The sequence below is a fragment of the Lepus europaeus genome, chromosome 1, assembly GCF_033115175.1.
Source record: "Lepus europaeus isolate LE1 chromosome 1, mLepTim1.pri, whole genome shotgun sequence".
In the NCBI taxonomy this organism is placed as follows: Eukaryota; Metazoa; Chordata; class Mammalia; order Lagomorpha; family Leporidae; genus Lepus; species Lepus europaeus.
In genome coordinates, this window is record NC_084827.1 from 43300875 (window position 1) to 43326902 (window position 26028).

Here is a 26028-nt window from a genome sequence, read left to right on the forward strand (position 1 = left end):
CGTCTTGCTTCAGATCTCTCTGTTCTCACTCCTTTTGAGATCAGTAACTTTTTAAAGCAATAGAAGTTTATTCAGGACTCTGTGGCTTAATGGTCAGTTCTGAACATCTGGAGTCCATTCTGATGCTGCCACTGGCCTGCTGTAGAGTTCAGAGCCAGCCACCTGAGTGTCTTGGGTCATCACTGTTTTGCTATGTGGGGGAAAAAAAAAAAGAGTTACAGTACTGTTTCCTCTCTCCTTAGAACTTAGTCCATCCAGAGAGGCTGTGTTGGGCTTGGGAGTCATCTCTGCATTTGAGGATGGGCTTTTCCACTTAGCCTTTTGTCCTTGGAAAAATTAATGTTAACATAGTATGCCTTCAATAAATGGTGCTGGAATAGTTTACTTTTGAATTTTTAAAAGGATAGTATTGATGTAGATAACCATGAAAAAGTTTACAAAGTCCAAAGAGACTAGGGACAAGCATTTGTTCTCATTAGTTGGGACACCTGTGCCCCACATCACAGGGCCTGGGTTCAGTTCCTTGGTCCAGCCCCCAACTCCAGTTTCCTGCTGGTGCAGACTCTACAAGCCAGCCAGCGATGGCCACATGGAGGCCTACACTGAGTTCCTACTTCCTGCCTTCGTTCTGGCCTAGCCCCAGCTGTTGCAGGCATTTGGGGAGTGAACCAGTGGATGGGGGCTCTATTTATCTCTTTCTCTCTATTCTCAACCTCTCAAAGCAATAAATAAATAAATAAATAAAGGAGGCCAAAGAGTCCTCTTTCGAGAAAAAGATAATGTTAAAAATTGGACATTAAGAAAGTTCCCAAGTCGTGACAATTCTTCATTCACAAACAGTGGTTGAGTTTTGATAGTGGTGATTTTTGTTTTGTTCAAGATGTGGAGGGAGAGGGGACAGAACTATGCATTGCTTAACCTTTTTAAAGATCTCACAGATTTAAGATCAAAATGTTCATAAAAGTATCACGTTTGATACATTTAGAGATATAAAATTTTAGAAAAAAGTTTTTTTTACATCCACCCATGATTTTCTACTTTTGAAATTATGTGAGAAAACATGTATCACATCTCTGTTCATCCCGAAAAGTTCCAGGGTTGCTTTAATTTTTTCCTAAAACCGTCCCATCACCATTACGGCGACTCTTCTGTCAGTCACTTCTGAACTCTGGAATGCAATTTGTTGATTTTTATATAACATAAACCAGTGTGGTGATGGGCTTAGTTCCCTACTTGTTTTGAGGAATACATGGAGAGTTTATCAGTCTCACCCCAAACTTCCAGCTTCAGTTAGGAAGACCAAGAAGGTATGAAATGACTTATGAGAATTCAGTTGATGTTAACCAGACTAGAAAGGAAATCATGGCCCATAAATAAACATTTTTAAAAGGAATCTTTACAGACAATGGATGTCACCCCAACTGTCTTTGCCATGGAGATGGGATTAATGGTTTTATGGAAGGGGCTTCTTACCTACTCTACTTGATAAGAAACAGAGAAAGAAAACTTGGGAAATAGGAGTCTGCTCCTGAATTTGCAGTACAACCCACATAATTGTTTTGAAGAATCATTCCATAGCTACAGAGCACTGTTTCTGATTTACGCCTTTAGATGCTTGAATTACCACCAGATTGTTCTGGCAATAAAGTTGAATGCCCTGCCCCAGGTACCCAAAAGCCTGTAACATTAGTCAATGACAGTTTCAATCACCCTCCTTTTATTGATTTTTTTTTTCTAAATACGCTAAGTCCAACTGAAAAGCACACATGCTCAGGCTTCTAGTTGTGCTAACGATCTGTGAGGTTACCAGTCCTGTCACACAGTGGGGTCAGTGGTATGTGAAATTCCATAGTGGCCCATGCCATGGCTCACTTGGCTAATCCTCTACCTGCGGCGCTGGCACCCCGGGTTCTAGTCCCGGTTGGGGCACCAGATTCTGTCCTTGTTGTTCCTCTTCCAGTCCAGCTCTCTGTTGTGGCCCAGGAGTGCAGTGGAGGATGGCCCAAGTGCTTGGGCCCTGCACCCGCATGGGAGACCAGGAGGAAGCACCTGGCTCCTGGCTTCGGATTGGTGCAGCGTGCCGGCCATTAGCAGTCATTTTTGGGGTGAACCAACGGAAAAGGAAGACCTTTCTCTCTCTCTCTCTCTTACTGTCTAACTCTGTCAAAAAAAAAAAGAAAAAGAAAAAGAAAAAAGAAATTCCATAGTGATTAAAATCATTGAACTAGCTCTAGTGGGAACTTGAGCAATCTGTCTTCTGTAAAATCAGAATTACAATAATACCTTATAAAGTTGAAATGGGGGTGAAAAGACAATATAATTAGGTGCTTGGCTCTTAGCACATGCTCATTAAATCCTATTTAAAAGCTACCTTTGTCGCTTAGTACTCTCTTTTTGATATTGGATGAGCTGGATAGGGCCTTTGGCAAAAGAATGAGCAGCTCATTGTGTCCTGATGACCCACTGCCTCTCCTGAAGGCACTGTGAGTGCCTTGAGAATAAGGAAACTTTGACCACCTGCAGTCAGGGGAAGGCACCCTTGCTTAAATAAATGTGCTGAGCTCTGGCCTCAGAATCAGCCCTTAAGGCATTCGGATCCGGCTAAAAAGCCCTTGAGAGTATTTCAGGCATGGAAAGCCAAGATATTGTGGCAAAAAAAAAAAAAAAAAAAATGTCCTAAATGAAAGATCTCTGTGAGAGAGATCCCAGCGGAAAGAAAGGGCCATCAAAGAAGGAGGTACCTTTCTCTGAAGGGAGGAGAGAACTTCCCTTTGACTATGGCCTTGTCTAAATATGATCAGAGTTGACGAACTCAAGAGGTTTCCATAGCCTTGGCAGCTCATGACAAGAGCCTAGGGTGATTACTGACGCCATAAACAAGAGTGTCAATTGTTAAATCAACAACAGGAGTCACTGTTCACTTACTCCCCATGTAGGATCTCTTTCCTTAATGTGTTGTACAATGTGAATTAACGGTATAGCTAGTACTCAAATAGTACTTTATACTTTGTGTGTCTGTGTGGGTGTAAACTGTTAGTATATACTAAATTGATCTTCTGTATATAAAGATAATTGAAAATGAATCTTGATGTGAATAGAATGGGAGAGAGAACAGGAGATGGGATGGTTGTGGGTGGGAGGGAGGTTATGGTGGAAAAAACCACTATAATCCAAAAGTTCTACTTTGGAAATTTATATTTATTAAATAAAAGTTTAAAAAAATACATGTGCTGAGAAGTAAAAACAGTGTGTCAAGAACAGTGCTACCCTTTTGATCAAATTCATAACAGACCGTGGCACTTTGTGATTTCTTTGCGTTAATGAGCTCTCCTTTAAATGTGTTACAGGCTCTGTTACTGTCAAGGTCCCACCTTCTCTCCAGGCTCACGTCGAGTTATCAGGGAGAGAGGTGGACGTGAGCTCAGAAGTGTGTGTTCAGGAAATGGCTGAAGCTCAGAGCGACTCTGGCGTGACAGTCACTGGTAAGGAGGCTGCCCTGTGCCAGGTCAGATGAGTAGCCACTGCCCGAGCACGAGTAGAAATGTGGCACCTTTAACTGCAGCGTTAGTCTTTCTTATTCTTTTCATTGTCACATTCTAGTAGCTGACATTTTTTTTCTTGCAGTTATTTTTCAGTAACACATTTCAAACAGAGATACTTTTCTTGAAAAGACCTCATTAAATTTTTTAGTAACACTCTTTAGTCCTGTCACTAGATAAAACTGATTTTACATATTTCCTGGAACAGTTGCCTTTTAATTCTTGAACTTAAAAATCAAGTGAATCTGAGTGTGCGCAGGTATGTGTGTATAAATAATGCAAGATTTAAAGCTAACTGTGTGTGTGATTAGAGTAGATGGGAGTTTGCTCTACGCGTTGTAAACTTGTTTTAGCATGGCAAATTCTTAATTCCACAAATGTGAATAACTTTTGTACATCTGGCTGCACTGATGGATGATACTACTTTGTAAAGTATTTATTGTTCTAATGGGTAAAATAGTTAATTCCACTCAACATTTCCTTTAAATCCTGCCAGAGTGGCATCAGGAAAGACACTGAAATGAAACTGTGTACCTGTACCTATGCTACTGGCTTGGAAAGAGGAAGTGTTTGTATGTGGCCATAGTGTCTTCAAGTTTCAGTTTGAATACTCATTTTAGACATCATGAAAGTTAAGAAAGCAAATATTCTGTGTTAGGAATCACAGACTATTAACAAAGCAAAACAGGAATAAAAAGATACCTTATACCTATGATGAAAATCTAAGTTGTTGCATATCAAATATGCTACGAATCAAGTTGTTGCACCTAATCTTTTGAGTTTGAAAAGGAACCAGTAGAGACTGTTTTTGACCCCAGTAATCCTGTGCAGTAATACAAGCTTGCTTAACAATGCTTTGAATCGTATGGCATGTGCAAATTATAAATTAAGGCTCTTTTGTCATGTTTTCCTTATGTTACTCATAGAATCATATGCTTTCCTGAAATTTAGACTTAGTTTTAAATACTATTTGTATGGCAACAGCCTTTCATTTCTGTGCATATAACTTCCAAATCACTATCTACAGACCTGATCTCTTTTCTGTTGTTGTCCATTTCCAGTCCACTAAACCAGCACCGCTCAAACTTTATTTTTTTTAAGATAAAAATTAAGCTTCTCTAACCTACCTCCTCCTCCTCCAGTCTTCCTATTTCCCGATTTTCCTTGGTTCAGTCACTGCACAAATGTTCAGTGAGTCAGGCACCGCTAGAAGCCAGGAGTGCGAAAGTATACGCAAAGTGCAATTCCCCTGCTTTCTGAGCATGCATCCTAGTGGAGAAGGGAAACAAAGCAGTGCACATGGCACAGTGGGACACAAGTCCCAGGAAAGCTATGCACATGGTGCTGTGGGAGCAGAGCAGTGGCGCTTCATTAGACTAGCATTCCGAGTTTCAGGAAGTGGGAGAAGTCAGTAACGGCAGAGTAGAGAGAGTACAAGGGAAAGTGGCAACGAGGAGGCCAGAGAGTTTGGGAGAAGTCAGATCAGAGAGGGCCGATTTGGATTTTATATTAGAAGCATTGCAAATCCATCGCACTTGTTTTAACCTGGGGTTCACACAATCAAATTTGTATCTGAGGAAGATCATTTTGCATATTGAGTAGGGGAAAGATTGGAAAAACCAATAGTGGATGAAGGACGAGCAAGTGCCTGGACTCCACAGCCAACTGCCTGAAACTCAGCAAATAAATAAATGGGTTCAGCAAATTTGGGTTGAAGGAAACATAAATGAATGTTAATTAGGAAGTTACACACACCCCTCACTGGCTGCTGTGAAGCACCTCAGCCTATGTTGGTCTTTTTGTGTGTTACCTGTTATTAAGCCTTACCCTGTGGTCCCTGCTTCCTGAATCCAGAAGGGCCCCAGTTGCAGAAGAAGAGTTTATATCCTGCTCCCGGTGCTAGGATCTGGGTACCCATCCACGGAGTTCTTTTGTAGAGCAGCTCAGGACATAGCACGAGGTTGGGGTCCAGGTGCATCTGTGTGTTGTCTCTGATTAAGTTCATCAGAGAACTTGTGCAGAGACCTCAGATGAAGGCAGCAGCAGTGTCTCTTAGAGAGACCTATGAATATGAGCAGGTGAGAAGCCTTCCTAGTTGATTTTTATTCTAAAACTGGTACCCAAAAGGCTATGGGCCTTCTGTGTCAAGAGGATGAAATAATCCAAGCGGCCTAGGAAAGCAGGGTCAATTACCTTCTTCTGTGGAGGTTTCCAGTCTGAAAGCCAGTTTTGGAAAGAACGAGCAGCTTTCTTTGTGACTTGTTATTATAAACAGCTGACCTCAGCTCATCTGGGCCTTCCTGAGAGAACTATGAGGCATAGAAACCGAAATACTACCCCTGGTGCTTCGAGGTCTGGGTTTCATCTGTGGCATGGTTTCTGGATCATGATCATTTCTGTGAAAAGCCTCGCCAGTAAAATCTGGTCTCTGACTCTGGCTTCCCCCAGGGTTTTGATGTGACACCTCTGTAATTTTATTTAATTTCCTGCTCAGTCATTTCCCTTTATGTTGCTGTCACTGATAAATCTCAGTTATAGAATTCGTACAGTGATTTGCAAGTATCGTATGCTTTTCTGATGTGAAAAGAAAATCCAAGGCTCAAACCAAAACATTTAGCTACCAAACGTCTATGCAAAGTGTGAATTCTTTGGGGGGTTATTCTCCAATCTTTGTAAGTGCCTTGGATTCTCAGTTTTGTGACCTACCCATATATAGCAAATTCAACATGTTGTGAATGGCTTTGGTATAACATATTTATAATAAGAAGTTGACTTCTATGTTAGGTTTTCAATTTGGTTCATCAGTTTAGATATGAAACCTGATTGTGGCGTATTAAGCCATTCTCCAAGCCCAGAAATGCTGGTGGTACAAAGTCTGTCTTGAAACTCTCCAAGTCAGATGTTTAAAGAGTATCAGAAGTGTGTTGTCAGTCAAAGGATTGGTGTTTTCCAACCTGGGCATATTAGAGTGATCCCACCCCCATGCAGTTTTCAGGTGCTCACTACACACACTAAACAAACTGTCCCTCAGCTGCCTGGGCACACTGGAGCAGCTCCAGCCCTGTGTAGTCCCCAGACACTGACTGGCACAGGTCTCACAAGCTGCACTTTCCCCGCCTAGGCACACTGGAGAGGCCCAGCCCCATGGAGTCCCCAGAGACTAACAGGTATGCTCACTCCACAGAGGTGCTCTGCACCTTCTACTGTGTGAGCTGCACCACATCTTCCTGGTCCCCCCTGGATTAGCTTTGCTGTCGTGTGACCTGTGGAGACTGACTGGCACCCAGGTACATTGACTTGTACACTGTACTATTCCAGTCAAGGCACACTGGAGTGGTCCCTCCCCTGTGCGATCTGTGAAAACCGACATGCATTCACACTGTCCCAACCTGTCTGGGCCCACCAAAATGGCCAAAGAGTGGGGATGACACTCCTGCTTCTGTGAATGCCATAGCTGCCTGGGCAGCTTGAGTGTATGCACCTCACATGGTCTGGGGAGATGGTGGCCTCTCTGGTTCTGCTGCTGCGTGCGCTGCACACAAAGGCATTGATGCAGGGCGCCTGCTCTACAGCATGCTGCCAGCCATACAGGTGATTTGGATTGCATTCCAAGTTCCTGACTCTGGCTCTGGTCCAGACCTAGCGTTGGAGGCATTTGGGGAGTGAACCAGCAGAAGAAAGCTTCCTTTCTCTCTGTTTACCTTTCTGACTCTCTTTGTGTCTCTTTTCCTCTCAATGGTAAAAGGATGCACCCAACAAGATTTGAGAGTTATAAATGTGTATACACCTAATGTTAGTGCACCAATTTTATCAAACAAACATTATTAGCTCCGGGGCCAGCACTGTGGCATAGGGGGTTAAGCCATCATCTGAGACGTAGGCATCCTGTATCAGAGCACAAGTTTGAGTTCTGGCTGCCCCACTTCTGATCTGGTTCCAGGCTGATGCACCCATCAAGGCACTGGAGAATGATTCAAGTTCCTGGGCCTCTGTCACCCATTTGGGAGACCTGGATGGAGTTCCTGGCTCCTGACTTTAGCCTGGCCCAGCCTGGCAATTGTGGCCATTTGGGAAGTAAACCAGCAGATAGCAGATCTGTTTCTCTATCTCTGTCTCTCCCTCTCTTTCACTCTGATGTTTAAATAAATAAATCTTTAACATTATTAGCTGTGAGGTAGAGATAGACACCGCTATGATAAAAGTGGGAGACCTCAATATTCTACTTTCATCAAAAGGACAAATCATCCAAAATTCCACAAAGAAACATCAGGCTTAAACTAGAGACCAAATGGACCTAACAGACATTTATAGAACATCTCACCCAATAGCTGCAGAATATACATTCTTTCAGCAGCAGCACAAGGAATAGTCTCGGATAACCATATGTTAAGCCAAATAAACAAGTTGCAACAAATTAAAAAAAAATCAAAATCATATGTATCTTCTGACCACAATGGAATAAATTAGAAATCAACAACAAAAGAAACTTCAGAAACAACATAAATTCATGGAGATTAAAAGCATGCTATTGAATGAACAATAGGTTGTTGAAGAAATCAAAAGGGAAATTTAAAATTTTCTTAAGTGAAAATATAAGCACAACATAATAAAATGTATAGGATACAGCAAAGGCAGTATTAAGAGGGAAGTTTATAACAACTTATTGCCTACATTGAAAAAATAGATTTCAAATAAAACATAGTGTAATTAGCAAAGCAAGAACAAACCAAACTCAAAGTTAGTAGATGGAAAGTAATAACAAAGATCAGATCAATGATAAAAGAAATAAAGGCTTGAAAATATAAAGAATATGAGTAAAATGAGGAATTGTGTTTTTGAAAATATAAACAAAAGTTAACAAGCCTTTAGCAACTAACCAAGAAATAAAGAGAAGACCTAAATTATATCAGAGATTAAAAGAGACATTACAACTGATACCACAGAAATACAAAAGAACAGTGAGGACTGTTATGAACAAGTCTATGGCAACAAATTAGGAAGCCTGGAAGAAACAGATAAATTTCTGGATGCATATAATCTACCAAAATTGAAATAAGAAGCAGAAATAGGCAAATAGGTTTAAATCAAATTAAGAAACTTCTGCCGAGCAAAGGAAAGCAATCAACAGAGTGAAGAGATAACCTACATACTGGAAGAAAATACTTACCAAGTATTAATCCCTTTCACAATAGACTTTTTAAAAACAGGAATAAATTTAACCAAGGAAGAAAAAGACCTCTACAATGTAAATTACGAAACACCAATGAAAGAAATGGAAGACATGCACACACACTTACACACACACAAATGGAATGACTTCTCATGTTCAAAGATTGAAGAATTAATATTGTTAGAATATGCAAAGCAATTTTGCAGACTCAGTGCAATCACCATGAAAATGCCAGTGACATTCATCACAAAAATAGAAAAACAATCCTAGATTGATGTCCACGACATATAGAATAAAACAAACAGTCCAACTGAGAGATAGACATGTGATCTGAATAGACATTTCTCAAAAGAAGAAAGATAAATGGCCAACGAACATGAAAAATTGCTGAATATTATTAGCCTTCAGGCAAATGCAAATCAAAACTATAATGATGATATCATCTTAGAATGGTTGTTACCAAAGAGACAAACGTTAACAAATGCTGGCAAAGTTATAAAGAAAACAGAATTATTAAATTCTATCGATGGCAGTGCAAATTAGTACAGCCATTTTGAAGAAAAGTCTGAGATTCCTCAAAAAACTAAAATTAGATCTATCATATGGCCTAGCTACTTCACTTCTGAGTATACCCCACAGGAAGTGAAGTCAGCATAACAAACAGATACCTATACTTCTATATTCATTGCAGCAGTATCCACAATAGCCAAGATAATTAACCTAGGTGCCTATGAATGCATAAAAAATTTAAAAAGTATACATAATGAAACATTATTCAGCTGTAAAAATAACAAAATCTCATCATTTTCAGCAAAATGAATGAAACTAGAAAATATTAGATAAAATAAGCCAGATACAGAAAGACAAGCCCTTTCTCATTGTGGAATAGGATAGAGATACATATTACTGAAGGCTGGAAAAGGTTGGGGGATAGAGGAGGTATGGATATGACGTTCTGGTTTGGATAATGGTTTGGGTGTCCCCCAGAGGCCCTTGTGTTGGGGGCTTGGTCTCCAAAGTCTTATGTTAATAGTTAATGGGGTAATGCTAATGGTTAATAGGTTGAAGGTGGGGGCTTGATTTAATGGCACTCAGAAGGTGGCCCAGTGGGGGCCTTCACCTCCTTGGGGCACACCTGCAGAGGTAGTTCTCACCCAGGGGCTGTTTAGTCAAGTTTGTCTCAGCTTTCTCTCTCTCTCTCTGCTTCCTGGCCTTGCCATGTGGTTCTCCATGCACAGTCCACCATGAACTACACTCATCAAATGCCAAACTAAAAGGGCTGCCCGATACTGGAGTGGGAACCACCAAAATTATTAGCTGAAATCGACCTTCTTCCATCCTGAGTAATTCCTGTCAGGTATTTTAAAGTAACAAGAAGCTGACCGACACGTTTGGGTGCTAAAATAAGTTAAACAGAAGGAGTGAGTTGTGTTCCATAGCACAGTGGGGCAACTATAGTTCATACTTACCAATACCCTTATATTTTTAGGAAAGCTGGAAGAGTAAATCTCAAGGACTCCAAACAGAAATAAGAGAAGGTGGAAATGCTGTGTGCGTGCATTGAAATGTCACAGTAACCCCATAAATATGTGCAATTATTGCACACACACACACACATGGCCATATGGCTTTTTTTCTACTTCATATTGCACTGGCAAATAGAGCTACATATATATATATATATATATATATATATATATATATATACATTTCTATATTTTTTTAAAAAAAAGGGATTGATATGCAGTAGAGAAGCTGGCAGTACTAGATCTACCTAGAAATATAAAGCATCAAAAATAAATTCATTTGGGACCAAAATAAAGCAAGTCAGTAAAATACTTTCAGATAGTCTTTAGCCCATGAGAGTTATACATATAATGGTGATTTATAATAGAAAATAGATTCCTAGGTTGGAAAAGATGTTGAAATGAGATGCTTGCAGGATACCATTTTTAAAAATCTAGAGACAGTGTTTCTCTCCAAATGGAAAAATAACAAAGGCTTGCTATGACTAATTCTTAGACATCATTAGATATCACTTTTATTTATTTAATTTTTTTTTTGGAACACAGTGAAGTTTGCATTTTCTCCAAGCTTCTTGCACATGAATCTGTCAGACATTAAATATGCTTCAGGCCCACGTGGAATAAATTCAGTGACAGAGGAAGAATGCTATGAGGTTTCTGGCTGCTCAGAAACACATTGGCAGAGAGTTAATGGAAGAGCTATCTTTAGATCATTTTTATGCTGTTCTTCTTTCCTCTTATTTTTGCTCAAGTGTAAGATCCTGGGAGTATCTTGATCAGTCAGTTATCAACTTTGTTTAAAAAAAAAAAAAAAGCAAGATTGGGTTTTGATTCTGTTCATCTGAACACTTTTCTGCATGCTTTATCTGTAAAGGCCAGACAGTAAATGTGTTAAGACTTAGCAGGTTGCATATGGTCTTTGTTGCAAGTGTTCTTTGTGTTGGTTTTTTTTTTTTATAATCCTTTAAAAATGTAAAAGCCATTCTTAACTTTCAGGCTGTTAAAAACAGACCCCTGTTAAGATTTGACCTATGGGCTACAACTTGTAAGTATAACCCATACTCTCAGAGCATTACAAGTTATGCTTGTGATGCCTGTCAGATTTCCTGTTTTGACTGTTATTGCATTTCTTTTGGTCTTTCAACAAATACTGAAGCACAATCATATCCTTAGCCTGAATGAACCCTCTCCATTAGTGAAAAAAACATAACTTATGCATATACAAGTTAATCCTGATAGTAACAGAATAGTGCTACCATAGAAGAAATACAAATACACAAAAAGATGCTCAACATCACTAGCCATTATGGAAATGCAAATTAAAAACTCAAGTGAGAGTCCATTATATACTTTTTAGAATGACTAAAATAAAAAGTACTGATACTACTAAATCCTGGCAAGGATGCAGAGAAACTAGATCTCCTACACCGCTGATGGTAATGTAAAGTTATTTGATCCTTCTAGAAAACAGTTTTCTGGCAATTTCTTTAAAAACTGAATATGAAACTACCAAACGACCTAGCAGTTATACTCCTGGGCACTTATCCTGGAGAATGTACATACAAAAACTTTTATACAAGTGTTCACATCTTTATTTGGAATAGCCAAAAACTGGAAATCATTGATAAAGAGGAACAATATATTGATATACACAACTTAGATGGAATCTAAGGGCATTATTCTCAGTGGAAAAAAAAGAGGCCAATCTAAAAATGTTATCTACTCATATGACTCCATTTATATAACCTTCTTGAAATGACAAAGTTACAAAAGTGGGGAACAGACAAATGTTTCTGAAGGTTAGAGGAGAAGTTAGGTATGACTTTAAGGGACATCACAAGGGACTTTCTTCGTTTTAACAACAACTCAACATCTTGATTATAATTATATGCATCGGAATAAGTGATAAAATGTCATAAATGTGTACACAAACCCCCAAAAAATGAATGGATATAACACATAGTAAAATCTGAGTAAGGTATGTACTTAATTAATTGTACTTTGCCCATCAGTTTCCTGGTCTTCGTAATGCATTACACTTATGTAAGGCATCACCATGGGGGAACTGGGTGACAGCTCCACAGGACCTCTCTATTATTTTTGTGGCTTTTGTGAGTCTATAATTATTGCAAAATAAAAGGTTAAAAATTGGAGTGGGAGACAGAGGGGAGGGAGAGGGATATGGAAAAAGAAAAACAACAGTCTTCAGGCCAAGATGAAGTTAAAGGCACTGAGTTACGGTCCCATCTGAAATAGTGACAACACAAAGTGTATATTTTTATTTATTTGAAAGGCAGAGTTACAGAGAGAGAGAGAAAGAGAGAGAGAGGAAGAGACAGAGAAAGAGGTCTTCCATCCACTGGTTTGCGCCCCAAATGGCCACAACAACTGGAGCTGGGCCGATTGGAACCCAGGCAGGAGCTTCTTCCAGGTCTCCCACGTGGGTGCATGGGTACAAGTATTTGGGCCATCTTCCGCTACTTCCCCAGGCACATTAGCATGGAGCTGGATCGGAAATGGAGCAGCCTGGACTGGAACAGGTGCCCATATGGGATGCCAGCATTGCAGGCGGCTTTACCTGCTACACCATAATATTGGCCCCCGAAAATATTCTTTTTTAAACAGACAAAACACATGAAACAGTTTGCAAAAAGGTAGACAATGAAAGAAAGTGATCGTTAAGAAATGGGAAACAAATGAGGTGAGTCCTACTTACTGCGGTGAGGGAGCCACCAGCCTACAGTACAGGGAGAGAGAACAGACGTGGAAGCCCGCAGACTCCCCAAGTTGAGGAGATCCAAAATGAGAGTCCATAAAACCAAGACAGACAGAATTCATAGGACAAAGTACCAGAGATAATAGGGCATTACTGCTCACACAAGTTTAGGAATAATGCCTGTGTTCCCTGACGAACTGGAAAAAAAAAAAAAAAAAAGAACCATAACCCATAGAGCATTGAGTGGGAAATAGTCTAGACTGAGCACTGCTGCAGAGATGTGGAATCCTAAAAGCAAGACATGAAAGGCTTAAACTGTTTCCAACTGCACCCTTGAACATAGCTCAAGACGTGTAGGAATAGGAAAGTTTCTAGCACCCAACAAAGTAAAATTCACCATGTCTGGTCTCCAATTAGAGGCAAGAAAACATGACCCACAATGAAGAGAATGATCTGCCGAAACCAACCCAGAGTGGACTCAGATGTTAGAAGTAGCAGAGAAAGAAACAGTTATTTTCATTGTATCCCACATATGTAAAGAGTTAAGACATGGAAGATATATTTTTTAAAAAAGACAAAAACTGAATTTCTGAAAATGCAAATTACAGTGTCCAAAATGAAAAATGCAGTGGATGGGATTAGACACTGCAGAAGAAAAGATTTGAGGAAGAATCTCTAATAGTATTTCGTATGTAGAGCTCATTCATTGTATGCTTGTTTGATGACTACAGCATTGTTGACTTTGTTTTTATTCCAGGTATTTGAAAGAAAATTTAATGGATGGGCACCATTAAAACTAGCTCTCAGGGTAGGTGTTTGGCCTGGTGGTTAAGCCACTGGTGAGACACTTGTGTTTCATATCAGACTACCTGGGTTCAAGTACCAACTCCCCTCTGGATCTCTGCTTCCTGCCAACGTGCACTCTGGAGACAGCAGGTGGTAATAGTTGAGTCCTTGCCACACATGGCAGAGACCCAGACTGAGTTCCTGACTTCTGGCTTTGGCACAGCTGTTGCAGGAGTTGGAGGGGTGAGCCAGCAGATGGGAGCACTGTCCCTGTGTCTGTCTTCTATATGCCTCTCAAAAACAAACAAAAAACTAGCGCAAAAATACTTTCTTGTCATTAAAACTTTGAAGATCTCTTGGGTTATACTTTTGTTGAGAGGAGACTTCAAGACCAGCACCGCGGCTCACTAGGCTAATCCTCTGCCTAGCGGCGCCAGCACACCGGGTTCTAGTCCCGGTCGGGGTGCCGGATTCTGTCCCGGTTGCCCCTCTTCCAGGCCAGCTCTCTGCTGTGGCCCGGGAGTGCAGTGGAGGATGGCCCAAGTGCTTGGGCCCTGCACCCCATGGGAGACCAGGAGAAGCAGCCATTGGAGGGTGAACCAACAGAAAAAGGAAGACCTTTCTCTCTGTCTCTCTCTCTCTCTCACTGTCCACTCTGCCTGTCCAAAAAAAAAAAAAAAAAAAAGACTTCAAATAGTTAATGAATGATGATTTCGCTATGGAACTGTGTGGTTTTAGAGATTTTGTGAAATGCACGTGTTAAGAAAATAAAATTTTGGAGTAATTATTTTCATTTTGTTTCACTAGTATATGATTTATTTTTCTAGCCAGATGCTAAGCTTTTTGAGGACATTAGCATGTCCTTTTTTTCTTTTTGAGAGGCAGAAAAAACTTATATATATATATATATACACACACACACACAGATAGTGAGAGAGAGTGCACCAACCAGTGGTTCTCTCCCCAAATGTCTGCAATGGCCAACTGGAACTGAACTGGGGTGAAGCTGGGAGCAGGAAACTCTATCCAGGTCTCCTGCACATGGGTGGCAGGGACCCAATTACTTGAGCCATTGCTGCTGCTTCCTAGGGTCTGCATTAGGAGGAAGCTGGAGTCAGGAGCCGGAATTAGCATGTCTTTTTATATCTTTGAACCTCCTTGAAATACTCAGTGTGGTGTTTCCCATAGTGGGTGGTCCACAGGGATTGCAATGCAAAGAGGGACTCCTCTGATCTTCTCTTACTAGGGCAGCTACAGAAGCATCCTTGTGAAGCAAATGTAAATAAACAAAGTCTGTTGTGGAGCTGGAGTAGGAGCAGGGAGGGAGGCAGGAAGAAGCTCACCTAACCAAGAAGTTTTCCATCCCTATTTTTAAAAGAGATCACTGCATTTTGCAAGTGATTCCCTAGATCTCTGTCTTTGCCCAGGGCTGGTGCTGATGAGGTCAGGCAAGTTGGGTTAGATAAAAAGAGCTTGGAGTTTCGTATAGTGGGGTAGATTTGGGGCAGGGCTTTAGAGAACAAATGGCAAAGTTAAACATATTGCATAAGAAATCTTTCCTTCCATTACTGGAAGACACACTGCATAAGAGGCAGGGTACTCTTTTTCCCATTGCTTGGCCAACAAAACATCTGATTTCCATTGGCAAAGGGAATGAGATTTCTGGAACCCTAAGTTCTCCTATGTGTTGCAAGACTTTTGTAGGAAGAAATTTACAAACTTGACAAATTATTCTAATCTGACTCCACAGATTCAGGCAAAAACACAATGAACTTTCAGTAAATTGTTTGTTAGCAAGTTTGAGAGAGAGCTATCTTCAAGCAACCTAATGAAACTGTGGAAACTGTCTTGCCTTTTGGGTGTTGTCTCTAAGCTGAAATTGCTCATGTGCTCCTTGGGTTAGGAGCAGTAACACGGTGCTTAGCTTTTGCTGCCGCAGAAGACAATGGGAGACAGGCTGCTCGCTCGCTGAACAGAAATGCATGACGGGGAGGTGACAACTAAGTTCAGAGAAAGCTGAGATATTTAGAAAAGCCTTACTGTTGTTGACGTTCTATTATTGGTGCTAAATGATGTTTTTAAAACAGATCTATCTGTCTCTGTTGCCGCCATTTGGGGATGGAAGATATTCACATACAAATTTCTCTCTCTCTTTCTCCCCCTCCCTCCCTCTCTAACTCTGCCTTTCAAATTAATAATACATCTTTTTTAAAAATGAAAAAATAAGAGGGGAGCCAGCACTGTGGTGCAGTGGATTAAGCTGCCGCTTGCAACACCAGTATCACAAATCAGAGTGCACTTCAGCTCCCTGCTGGGGGTACCTGGGGACACAGAGGACGGACGATGGCCCCCTGCCTTCCACGTGGGAGACCGGGCTCCTGGAGTTCTGAGCTCCTGGCTTCTGCCGGGACCAGTTTCAGCCAGAGTGGCCACTTGGGGAGTGAACCAGCAGAGGAAAGATCTCTCTCTCTGTCTCCTCCTCTGTCCCTCTCTGTCTCTTCCTTCTTCTAACTCTGCCTTTCAAATAAATCAATCAATTTAGGGGGAAAAAGGGAGGGGGGCCAGCATTACGGCATACAGAGTAAACTGGTTAGTGTCTCAGCTGCTCCACTTCTGGTTCAGCTCCCTGCTGGTGGCCTGGGAATGCAGTGGAAGATGACCTGAATGTTTGGGCCTCTGCTGCCTATGTGGGAGACCCAGATGAAGTTCCTGGCTCCTGGCTTTGGCTTGGCCCAGTTCTGGCCATTGCAGCCATCTGGGGAGTGAACCAGCAGTTCAAAGAGCTTTTTCTCTATCTCTTCCTCTCTCTATGTAACCCTTTCAAAGAAATCTTTTTTTTAAAAAAAAGTCCGAATTTCTAGTTCTTTTTTCCATGTTTATTTGAATTATTACAAAAAGAAATTTTGTAGAACAGCTTAAATTTGATAAAGCTGAACCTCTTACCAGTGAGGAGTTAGAGGAGAAAAAAAAGCTTATAATACAGGGCTTTCCTAAGTGTGGTAAGAGAGCTTTTAACCACTCTATGAAGGTGATAATATTGAAAACACAGCAAGAGAAGCAGAAGAGAACCCCTAGAGGAAGTCCCTCAATACTCAGCGCTGTCCTGGGAGAAACCCAGCACACAGACAAGATAATGGCTCAGAGTGAAGAGGAGAAGCCAGCACGTGGGCGAATCTGCAGCAGAAAAGCACCTGCCCTGAGGTCGGAAGGGGCCAAGCTCCATCCCGTGGCTGAGAGTACCCCCTGGCACTAACACAGGAGAAACCCTACACTGCAGAAGAGGCTCAGTCTCTAAGATGTGCAGGAATCCATGAGGGAAAGGGTGACCGTGGGGAGCAACAGCATGTCCACAGCTCCCAGCTCAGTGGCCACGGGCTTCTTCAACCCAGAGGCGCAGTGGGGGCTCTGGAGGAGCTAAAACGCCTCAATGATGATGCCCATACACAGAGAGGTTACACAACTGGAAGTAGAAAGGGGACACACACAAGAGGGCGTCAGGACCGTCACAGTCTGTTAACCGTGAAGGTCTCTGGGCAGCGGGGCAGGAGGTGACACAGGCAGAGCCCAGAAGTCTGCCTGTGGGGAGGAGGCTGAGCTGGGTTCTGGGGAGACCAGGGCTGCCCAGCGTTCCAGAGAGGAAGGAGCAGCCAGAGCGGGTCTGCAGTGGGGGATCCACGAGCATTCAACAGGGTGACCGGCATGCCTGGGAGGAAGCTGCCCGAGACAGGGCGCAGGTGGTGGAACCTCAGAAAAATCAGGCTGAGGGGAAGAAGAGTTTATACAAGTGCATACCATGTGATTCCACTGTGTATAAAATTTTAGCAAATGCAAGTGATTGATGACAGAGCAGACGGGTGATTGCTGGGGGCTTGGGGGGCAACAGGCAGGGAGGGACGTGAGGGAAGGATGACAGAAGGGTCCAAGGGAACTCTGGGGCATGGTGGATGTGCTCATATCGTGAGGAGATGGCTTCACAGGTTTCTACACAGGTCAAAACTTACCACCTGATCTATCATACGCACACAATGTATTTTGTCAATTATATATATTTTTTCTAAAATCCTGCATTAGAAATAATGCAAATAAAAAAGAGTAGCTTCCCACTCAGAGTTGTTCTGGGAAAAATGGAAGGGGACAGGGCTACCCTCAGATAGCCTCTGTACAACTCCTTCCCAGCCCAGACGATCTGCAAGAGGATTCTTGGTGCTCTGAGGGGTTTTCAGTTATGCACGTGTTGGTGGGATCTGTGTGGCCAGACTCTTGTCCATGAAGATGTGACTTCATGTGATTTTTGTGTTTCAGGATTCATGAATCAAGCAAGCCAGCATGAAAGATGGATTAATGCAGATGCCCCAAAAGGCACTGTCAGTTTGAGAAGTCAAAGCTGGTTCCAGTCCCTGAAACTGCCGGACTGAGTGGCTTGAATTGTATTTATGATTTTTCACAATGATTAGCATATGTGTGACCACAAAAATGCAAATACCGGAGTGGGTATTGTGCCACAGCTGGTTAAGCTGCCGCTTGGAACACCGGCATCCCATATCAGAGCACAGGTTCAAGTCCCAGCTGCTCCACTTCTGATCCAGCTCCCTGCTAACAATGCACCTGGGAAGTAACAGTGATGGCTCAAATGCTCGAGTTCCTGGTTCATCTGGGAGACCTGGATGAAGCTCCTGGCTGCTGCGGCCATTTGGGGAGTAAACCAGCGGATGAAAAATAGTTTCTCTCTCTCTCTCTGCCTTTCAAATAAAACATAAATAAATAAATACTTTTTTTAAAAAAAATGCAAGTCCATATTAATGTTGAAAACAGCAAACCAGGAATGAATATTGATGAACTGTTTTTTTTGTTTGTTTGTTTTTTTGGGTTTTTTTGCGGGGGGGGCTTTTTCAAATTCTGTGCTCCGCTATTGTGCTCACGTTCCATCACCCTGAAGCAGATTACAGTTGTCCCCTTTTATCCACGGGGAATATCTTCCAAGGCCCCTGGTGGATGCCTGAAACCAAGGACAGTGCCGATCCCTATATGTACTATGCTTTCTCTATCCAGACGACATAAATTTAGCACCTTTTTCATCTTTATTAAGCACTCAGCACACATTGTGGCTGTTCCCGACTGCTACAGTGTGAGGTACAACTAGCAAAACTAGGATGAGTTTCCTTTTTTCTTCTTTGTACTTTCACGGGTAGAAGATGCATTCTTACCATAGATGTTAGCAACTTTTGTTAAGAACTTTCACCTTTTCACTTGAAACAAACACAGCAAAGCTCTTGTTTGGCATCCCCAAATGACCAACATCACTACTTTCATACTATTGGGTCATTATCAAATAAGGTAAAGGTTACTTGAACACAGGGACTGTCATGGGGAGATAGTCGGTCTCTGACCAAGACAGCTACTAAGTGTCTAGTGGGAAGGCTACGTGGGACACAGCTGGTTCACGTCCTGGGCAGGACAGGGGCAGGATGGCATGACACTGCTTGGAAGTATGGAAAGCAAACCCTGAACTACTACACCATAAACTTAGCAGCTTACAATCTTGCCCATTTATCAATTCACAGTTCTGTAGGTCAACAGCCCAGCATAGCCATGCTCCCTGCTGAGATTATTACAAGACTGAAATTGTCATATTGGCCAGGCTGAGTTCTCCTCTAGAGACTTGGGGGAGAAATCCGCTTCCACGTTCATTCAGCTTGTTGGCAGATTCCTGGTATTGGTGACTGGGCGATTGAGGTCTCCATGTTCCTACTGGTTTTGAGTGAGCAATCACTCTAAACACCCAGAGGCCATCTACATCCCTTCTCGTGTGGCCCTCAAAAATTTTAGACAGCAGTGAGGCACTGAGTCTCTTCAGGCCACCTGCAACCAGTTGGAAAAAAATCTCTGCTTTTCACTTGATTAGGTCAGGCCCATGAAGGATGATCTTGGCTTTGCCATAACATGTAACACAGACATACAAGAGTTTCATTCAGCTTCCGCCCCCACCTCACGCTTGCTCAGTCATCTCAGAATTCTTTGTGCTACAGCTCTCATGCCCTGGGTTGTCTGCTTAGCACCTGTTACTCATCACTGTAAGTAGACGTTGTGAATAAAAAAGTTATCATCAATGTGAAGCAGTTGCTACCGATTAATATCTTTTGTGTGCCTTAAGACATACTTCATGGAGGGGGGACATTCAGCTATTTCATAGCCTAATGTATAAAGATTGAGTGTTCCCTTTATAAAGATCTACTTAGTAAAGTTATTTTATAAATCCCATTTCTTTAATACTTTGTCTATTTGTGAAACATTTACATTAAACAACACTGAAGAGACCTATCTATTGGATTGTATTTTTTTATGATTAGGGTAAGTCAATTTGTAAACACTGATTTTTTAATAAGCCTTTCCAAATACTCTGACTTATAATAGGATCCTTTTTGTTAGTATTACATTTCTGTGCAGTTCTTTTAACTTATTTCTTTTTTTAAATTTATTTATTTATTTGAAAGTCAGAGTTACACAGAGAGAGGAGAGGCAGAGAGAGTGAGGTCTTCCATCCACTGGTTCACTCCCCAGATGGCTGCAATGGCCGGAGCTGGGCCAATCCGAGAACCAGGAGCTTCCTCCAGGTCTCCCACATGGGCCCAGGGGCCCAAGCACTTGGGCCATCTTTTGCTGCTTTCCCAGGCTATAGCAGAAAGCTGGATCAGAAGTGGAGCAGCCAGAACCGGCGCCCATATGGGATGCCGGCGCCTCAGGCCAGGGCGTTAACCCGCTGCTCCACAGCGCCGGGCCCCTTAACTTATTTCTGAAACAAAAACTCAGTTTTATGAGATATCTCAAAGTCTCAGTTTATCCTTCATAAAATCAAAATTTGTACGAGTTTGAAAATTACATATTTGATGTGGTTGTGGTATATGTTCCACTGTTCATTAAAAGAATGTGAGGCAATGAAGTGCTTTTTCTCATTTTTTCACCTTTCTGCAATCAGATGAAAATTAGCCAAAAACAGCCTATTTAAAAGTATAAATGGGGCTGGTGGCACGGCTCACTTGGCTAATCCTCCGCCTGTGGCACCGGTACCCCGGGTTCTAATCCTGGTTGGGGCGCCGGTTCTGTCCTGATTGCTCCTCTTCCAGTCCAGCTCTCTGCGGTGGCCCAGGAAGGCAGTGGAGGATGGCCCAAGTGCTTGGGCCCTGCACCCCATGGGGGGCCCTGCACCCCATGGGAGACCAGGAGGAAGCACCTGGCTCCTGGCTTCAGATTGGCGCAGCACGATGGCCGTAGTGGCCATTTGGGGGGTGAACCAACGGAAGGAAGACCTTTCTCTCTGTCTCTCTCTCTCACTGTCTAACTCTGCTTGTCTAAATAAATATATACATATATAAATGGAACTGTGCATACTTGGGCCACAGGCTTAAGTCCCAAACAAAAACCAAAAGCTGCATATTTTACTCTCTTGGACACAGGAAAGTATAAGTCAAAAGCTTAACGGTTAAAGCTAAGTCTTGGATACCTTGAGTGCTCTGCACTGGGAACTTGAAGCTTTCTCTAGCATTCCACTCTTTTTCTTGGGTCTCTTTCATAGTTTTGTTATTTATTATTTATTTTTGTTTGTTTGTTTGAACACCGACCTCCATTTCCGTAGCTCTTGACATTTGTCTTTCCAGGAGGAATGAATGTGTCTCCTGTTTTCGTTTAAAAGAGGATGTCAGTGAGGCTTGGGGCAAGCTCTGACCATCAAGCAATCCGATGGAGTTCCAGAGGACGTACCAGTGTTTCTCCTTACCCTGGCCTTCCCCGCACAGCTGCTATCCCTTTTCAAAGTAGCTGCCTCTTTAACAGGTCTCTGCAGCTGTATGCACCAGACACTTAGGGGTCAGGCCTTTGAAGCCAACTCTAACGCAGCTGCCAGAAACTTCCAAATTGAGCTAAAAATCGCACCCTTACCACAGCTGTGAGTGTCTTGGGTCAGGTCTGAAAACGTTCGACTCCAAAGCATGGAGTTAAAAGAGTACCCTGTGATAATTAGAACTTTTCAAAAGAACTTTCATATCCTTTATCTTCAGTTTGTACTCTTCCTTCAGACTTGAGGGACACAAAGACAGAGACAAGTTATTGAGGCAACAGAAAGGTTCAGTTACTGGCCTAATATTACTGTGCAGTCAGGAGAGAGTACTTTCTCCTGGGCTCCTACGAATGTCAGCTTATATAATATCAAATCATGGTGATCAGCCACAGATGAAAGCTTACTAAAACTCTGCATGTAGATGTGCAATGGGAGAGGTCAGAGGTCACATCTCTCAGGGTTGTTTCTAGAACCTCACCTTTATTCAGTAATCTCATCCAATTAAGTGACACTGAGGTGGACATTTGGCAAAACAGCAGTACTTTATTTGGCTTCCTTTAATCGTGATTCTTTAGATAAAAGAACTACGGGTGTATTTTAGAAACATTGATAGTTGGAATAAGAAACAGATGGCTGCTGCCAGTTAGCTCTGCTATGGAGAGCCAGCTAGGAAACACGCATCAGGTGAGGGAGAGTTACCAGGTTCTAGACTGGGGTGTGCCTCTGCGGGACGCCGAGGGCTATAGGGCTTCCTCCTCGCTACCGTACATTAAGTCTCGCACGATCAGCTCGAGGTCTTCCTTCTGCGGCATCACGCTGTGACGCTTTGTAAGAGGCTTGCCTTCGTAGTCGTAGCCGAACCACCGCGGAGGGTTGTCACAGCTGTGCTCCTGCTGCTGCACCACCGATGCCATCTTCTTCGCGGCCTCCCTGTCACAACAGTGGGTAGCATTAGTCAGTCGCAGCTGTCATCGCTGGGGCAGGCCACATTTGGAGTTGGAGAATGCACGGTCACCAGTCAACTTCACTTCAGAGCGCTCTCAACTCACTGACAGGGAAGGTGCAGGTAACTGTGCTAACAATCGGGCTCCCAACGCATAGGTAGCTCTCGGATGCAGCCAGCTGTTTAGAGCTGGACTCCGAAGTGGAGCTGGGACTCAAACTCAATATGGGATGTGGCTGTCCCAAGTGATACCTTAAACACTGCACCAAATGCCCGCCCCTCTAATCAGAGTTTAACTCAAAATGGTGGCTTCAATTAGGCAGAGAAAGAAGTAAAATGAAACTTTCTAAAGCTGACAGCCACTCCGTTCGTTTTCTCAGAAAGCGGTTCTCAAAGCTTTTCCTGTTTAGGTCCTCACTTACGTGGAAATAAGCCTGCAGTATAGCATCTTCAGGCTCCGGAGTTGCCTGCAGCCCATCCGAAGGTCCGCAAAGATTTGGTCAGTCAGCAGGACGCACCCAGAGATGTCCAGAATGTGCAGGTAGTGGCATTTGGCTGACAACATCTCTATAGCCGCATCAGTGATCTGAACACACAGCCAAAGGAAGTAACGTTATTCAGACTCCATCCTGGGGCGAAACCACCCGTTGGGCTGATGTAATAAAACACCTAGACCAGTTGGCTCTACCACTCAACATTCATTTCTTTTCTTTTTTTTTTTTTTTGACAGGCAGAGTGGATAGTGAGAGAGAGATACAGAGAGAAAGGTCTTCCTTTTTGCCATTGGTTCACCCTCCAATGGCCGCTGCGGCCGGCGCATCGTGCCGATCCGAAGCCAGGAGCCAGGTGCTTCTCCTGGTCTCCCTTGCGGATGCAGGGCCCAAGGACTTGGGCCATCCTCCACTGCACTCCCGGGCCACAGCAGAGAGCTGGCCTGGAAGAGGGGTAACCGGGACAGAATCCGGCTCCCCAACCGGCACTAGAACCCGGTGTGCCGGCGCCGCATTTCTCACAGTTCTGAGTCCAAGGTCAAGGTCAAGATCAAAGTGCCCGCCGATGTGCTGTCCGGTGAGGCCCCTTCTGCTGTTACAGGGGTCTGCCTCCTCACTATACCCTCTCGAGGCAGAGAGCTCTCGTCTCTTCATTATGCCATCACCGACGCTCCAGTCTCACGATCGCTTCTAGACCTGCTGCCCTCCCAAGGGCCCTGCTCCCTCGTCCTGTCTCAATGGGACTCAGAGTTCTAGGTTATGAATGGGGGCTGGGAGATACACATGCAGTCCAGAATGAACAGAATCAGGAGCCTTGCAGGCCAAGTTAGTGGCTTAACTTAGGGCAGCACAATAAAATATCTGACTCAAATGGCACCAGCAGAATGTATGGTCTTGCTGTGATTTTCATTGAAGAGTCCCTGGTTTGGAAAGGAAACTTCCTCACCAGTTCCTTGGTAATACCTGTCATGACAACTTGAACTACTTTGAAGTGCTGCAGAGGCGGGACTTGGCTTTAAACTTCAAATCCACCCTACGGCTTCACCGATTTGGAACCGTGTTTGACAACATCGTGTGTTACAGGCCCTGAGTCAGGAGCAGGTTTCTAGGAGAAAGGTCTGGACGTCTTTGACAGTTTGTGTGAAAGAAAGGTGGAGGGGCCGCATCCCACAGGAGCCCTGGCTGAGTCCCAGCTGCTGCGCTTCCGATCCAGCTCCCTGCCAATGCTCCTGGGAAGGCAGCAGACGACCCAAGTGCTTGGGCCTCTGCTACTCGTGTGGGAGACCCAAACAGAGCTCGTGGTTCCCAGCCTTGACCAAGTGGCCATTTGAGGAGCAAGCCAGTGGATGGAAACTCTCTCTTTCACTTTGCCTTTCAAATAAATCACAAAAATCTGTAAAAATAAAAGATGGAATCACCTGGTTCTGGAAAGAGACAAGCAGGTGAGGCAGATGTTTGGAGACCGGGGAAGCGGAAGCCACAGAGACCACAGGAACCCAGCTCTGAGAAATTCTGCTCAGGAGTCTAGCATCTTGCACATTTGTCCAGATGTTCCTCCGAGGTAATTCAACTCCACTTCTTGGAATTTTTCACTTACTCAAGGTCTAGCTTTTGAATTTATAGCTAAGCTGGGACTTACTGCAAGAATCAACCAGATCGCTTTTCCCAAAGGAGTTTTTTTTTCCCCAACTGGATTTAATTTCTCATTTTAAATGTTTGGACATTGTAAAAAACATATGCTATGAGGCTTGGCTCTCGTTTTTAATGTAAAGTTAAGGGGATAATGCAGAAAAACCCTTCAGTTTGAAGTGTACACTTAATAGGTTTGGAAAATCCTATGTCACCGTCTAAGCATGCCCTTGGTTCCAGAACACGCTCAGGACACTCAGCATTGCAGCTGACTCCATTCTGTGTGGGCCTCTGGGGGTTGGGTATCATGAGGAAACAAAGGGAGAAGCCCTCCAAATTTTGGACGAAAAGGACAAGGAGGTGCCAGAAGAGGCCTGGGCAGGTGGAGTTGAGGGTGGCAGGTTCTGTGTGATGCTGAGGGACTGAAAATGGGCCTGGCAGTTTCTGCGGATCAGATGCTCAAATTCTACAGAGACTGAGGTGACAGTGCTAAGGTTTGTGGACTGAGGGCTGGGAACTGGGATGGAGCTGACTTGGCTCTGCACAGGACCAGGGTCCCGGTCCCAGCCCCAGTGGGCAGAGATTATCTTATTCCCAACACAGCTCCTTTGATGCTCTGGGAAGAATGTTTTAGATTATTTTAATAAAGTTATTTTATATTTTAGAAATAATATAAGTACATTACCAAAATAAGTTAGCAAACATAGCAAAGGAAAAGCAATTACACATTCGTCATCTCAACATCACTACTTTTAACACTCTGGAGGATTTGTTACTAGTTCCTCTTTTCACAGAATAATAATAGAGAAATTAATTTTGCATTCCCCACTGGTGCATTCTCATGCTACTTCATAGAATCTTCACACTTACAACCTTTAATAGGGACAAAATGTCTCATTTCATAGAAATAAGTTACTTTACCATTCCATATTTTTGGTAAATTGAGTTGTTTCCAAGTCTTTACCATTTAGGTACCATTTTGATGACTGTTCACCTATCTAGCCTGCTCCAAATTTTGGACTGCTTCCCTTAGGAAGAAGGGGAGTTAAGAGGACGTTCTATTCATGTGGCTCTTGTGGACAAATTTTCACCCATGGCTTCACCAAAGGCTCGCACCCACCAATAACATTGCCACATGTAAGAGCCCGTTTCATGGAACCCTCGCCACCCACTGGGCGTTATCATTAAAAGGCATATAATTTGATCGGGAATAAATCATACTTTACATGATGTTTCACCTCGGTCTGCTTTATTTTGTTGAATGTTTCCAACACTGTGTGTTGAGTCCCAGCTCTGCCACTCTCTCTGGTTGTGTGACCATGACTAAACAGCTTACATTCTCTGAACCTCAGTTTATCGACTTGTTAAATAGCTACTCCTTCTGGAAGTTACTTGCA

At 43.0% G+C, this 26028-nt stretch overlaps 2 protein-coding genes across 2 annotated transcripts in view; one reads left to right on the top strand and one right to left on the bottom strand.

Moving 5' to 3' along the window:
• Positions 1-20042, top strand: part of FAM185A (family with sequence similarity 185 member A) — a 69859-nt gene extending 49817 nt beyond the window's left edge. Inside the window, exons 8-9 of the mRNA XM_062195510.1 lie at positions 3348-3482; positions 18040-20042. Coding sequence (XP_062051494.1) covers positions 3348-3482; positions 18040-18152 — 248 coding nt within the window. The 3' untranslated portion in view covers positions 18153-20042. The remainder of the gene's footprint in view (positions 1-3347; positions 3483-18039) is intronic.
• A 2251-nt stretch (positions 20043-22293) lies between these two features.
• The window catches only part of FBXL13 (F-box and leucine rich repeat protein 13), a 251473-nt gene continuing 247738 nt past the window's right edge, over positions 22294-26028 (bottom strand). The window contains exons 20-21 of the mRNA XM_062212179.1: positions 22934-23097; positions 22294-22498 (exon numbers count right to left, since the gene is read on the bottom strand). Coding sequence (XP_062068163.1) covers positions 22309-22498; positions 22934-23097 — 354 coding nt within the window. The 3' untranslated portion in view covers positions 22294-22308. The remainder of the gene's footprint in view (positions 22499-22933; positions 23098-26028) is intronic.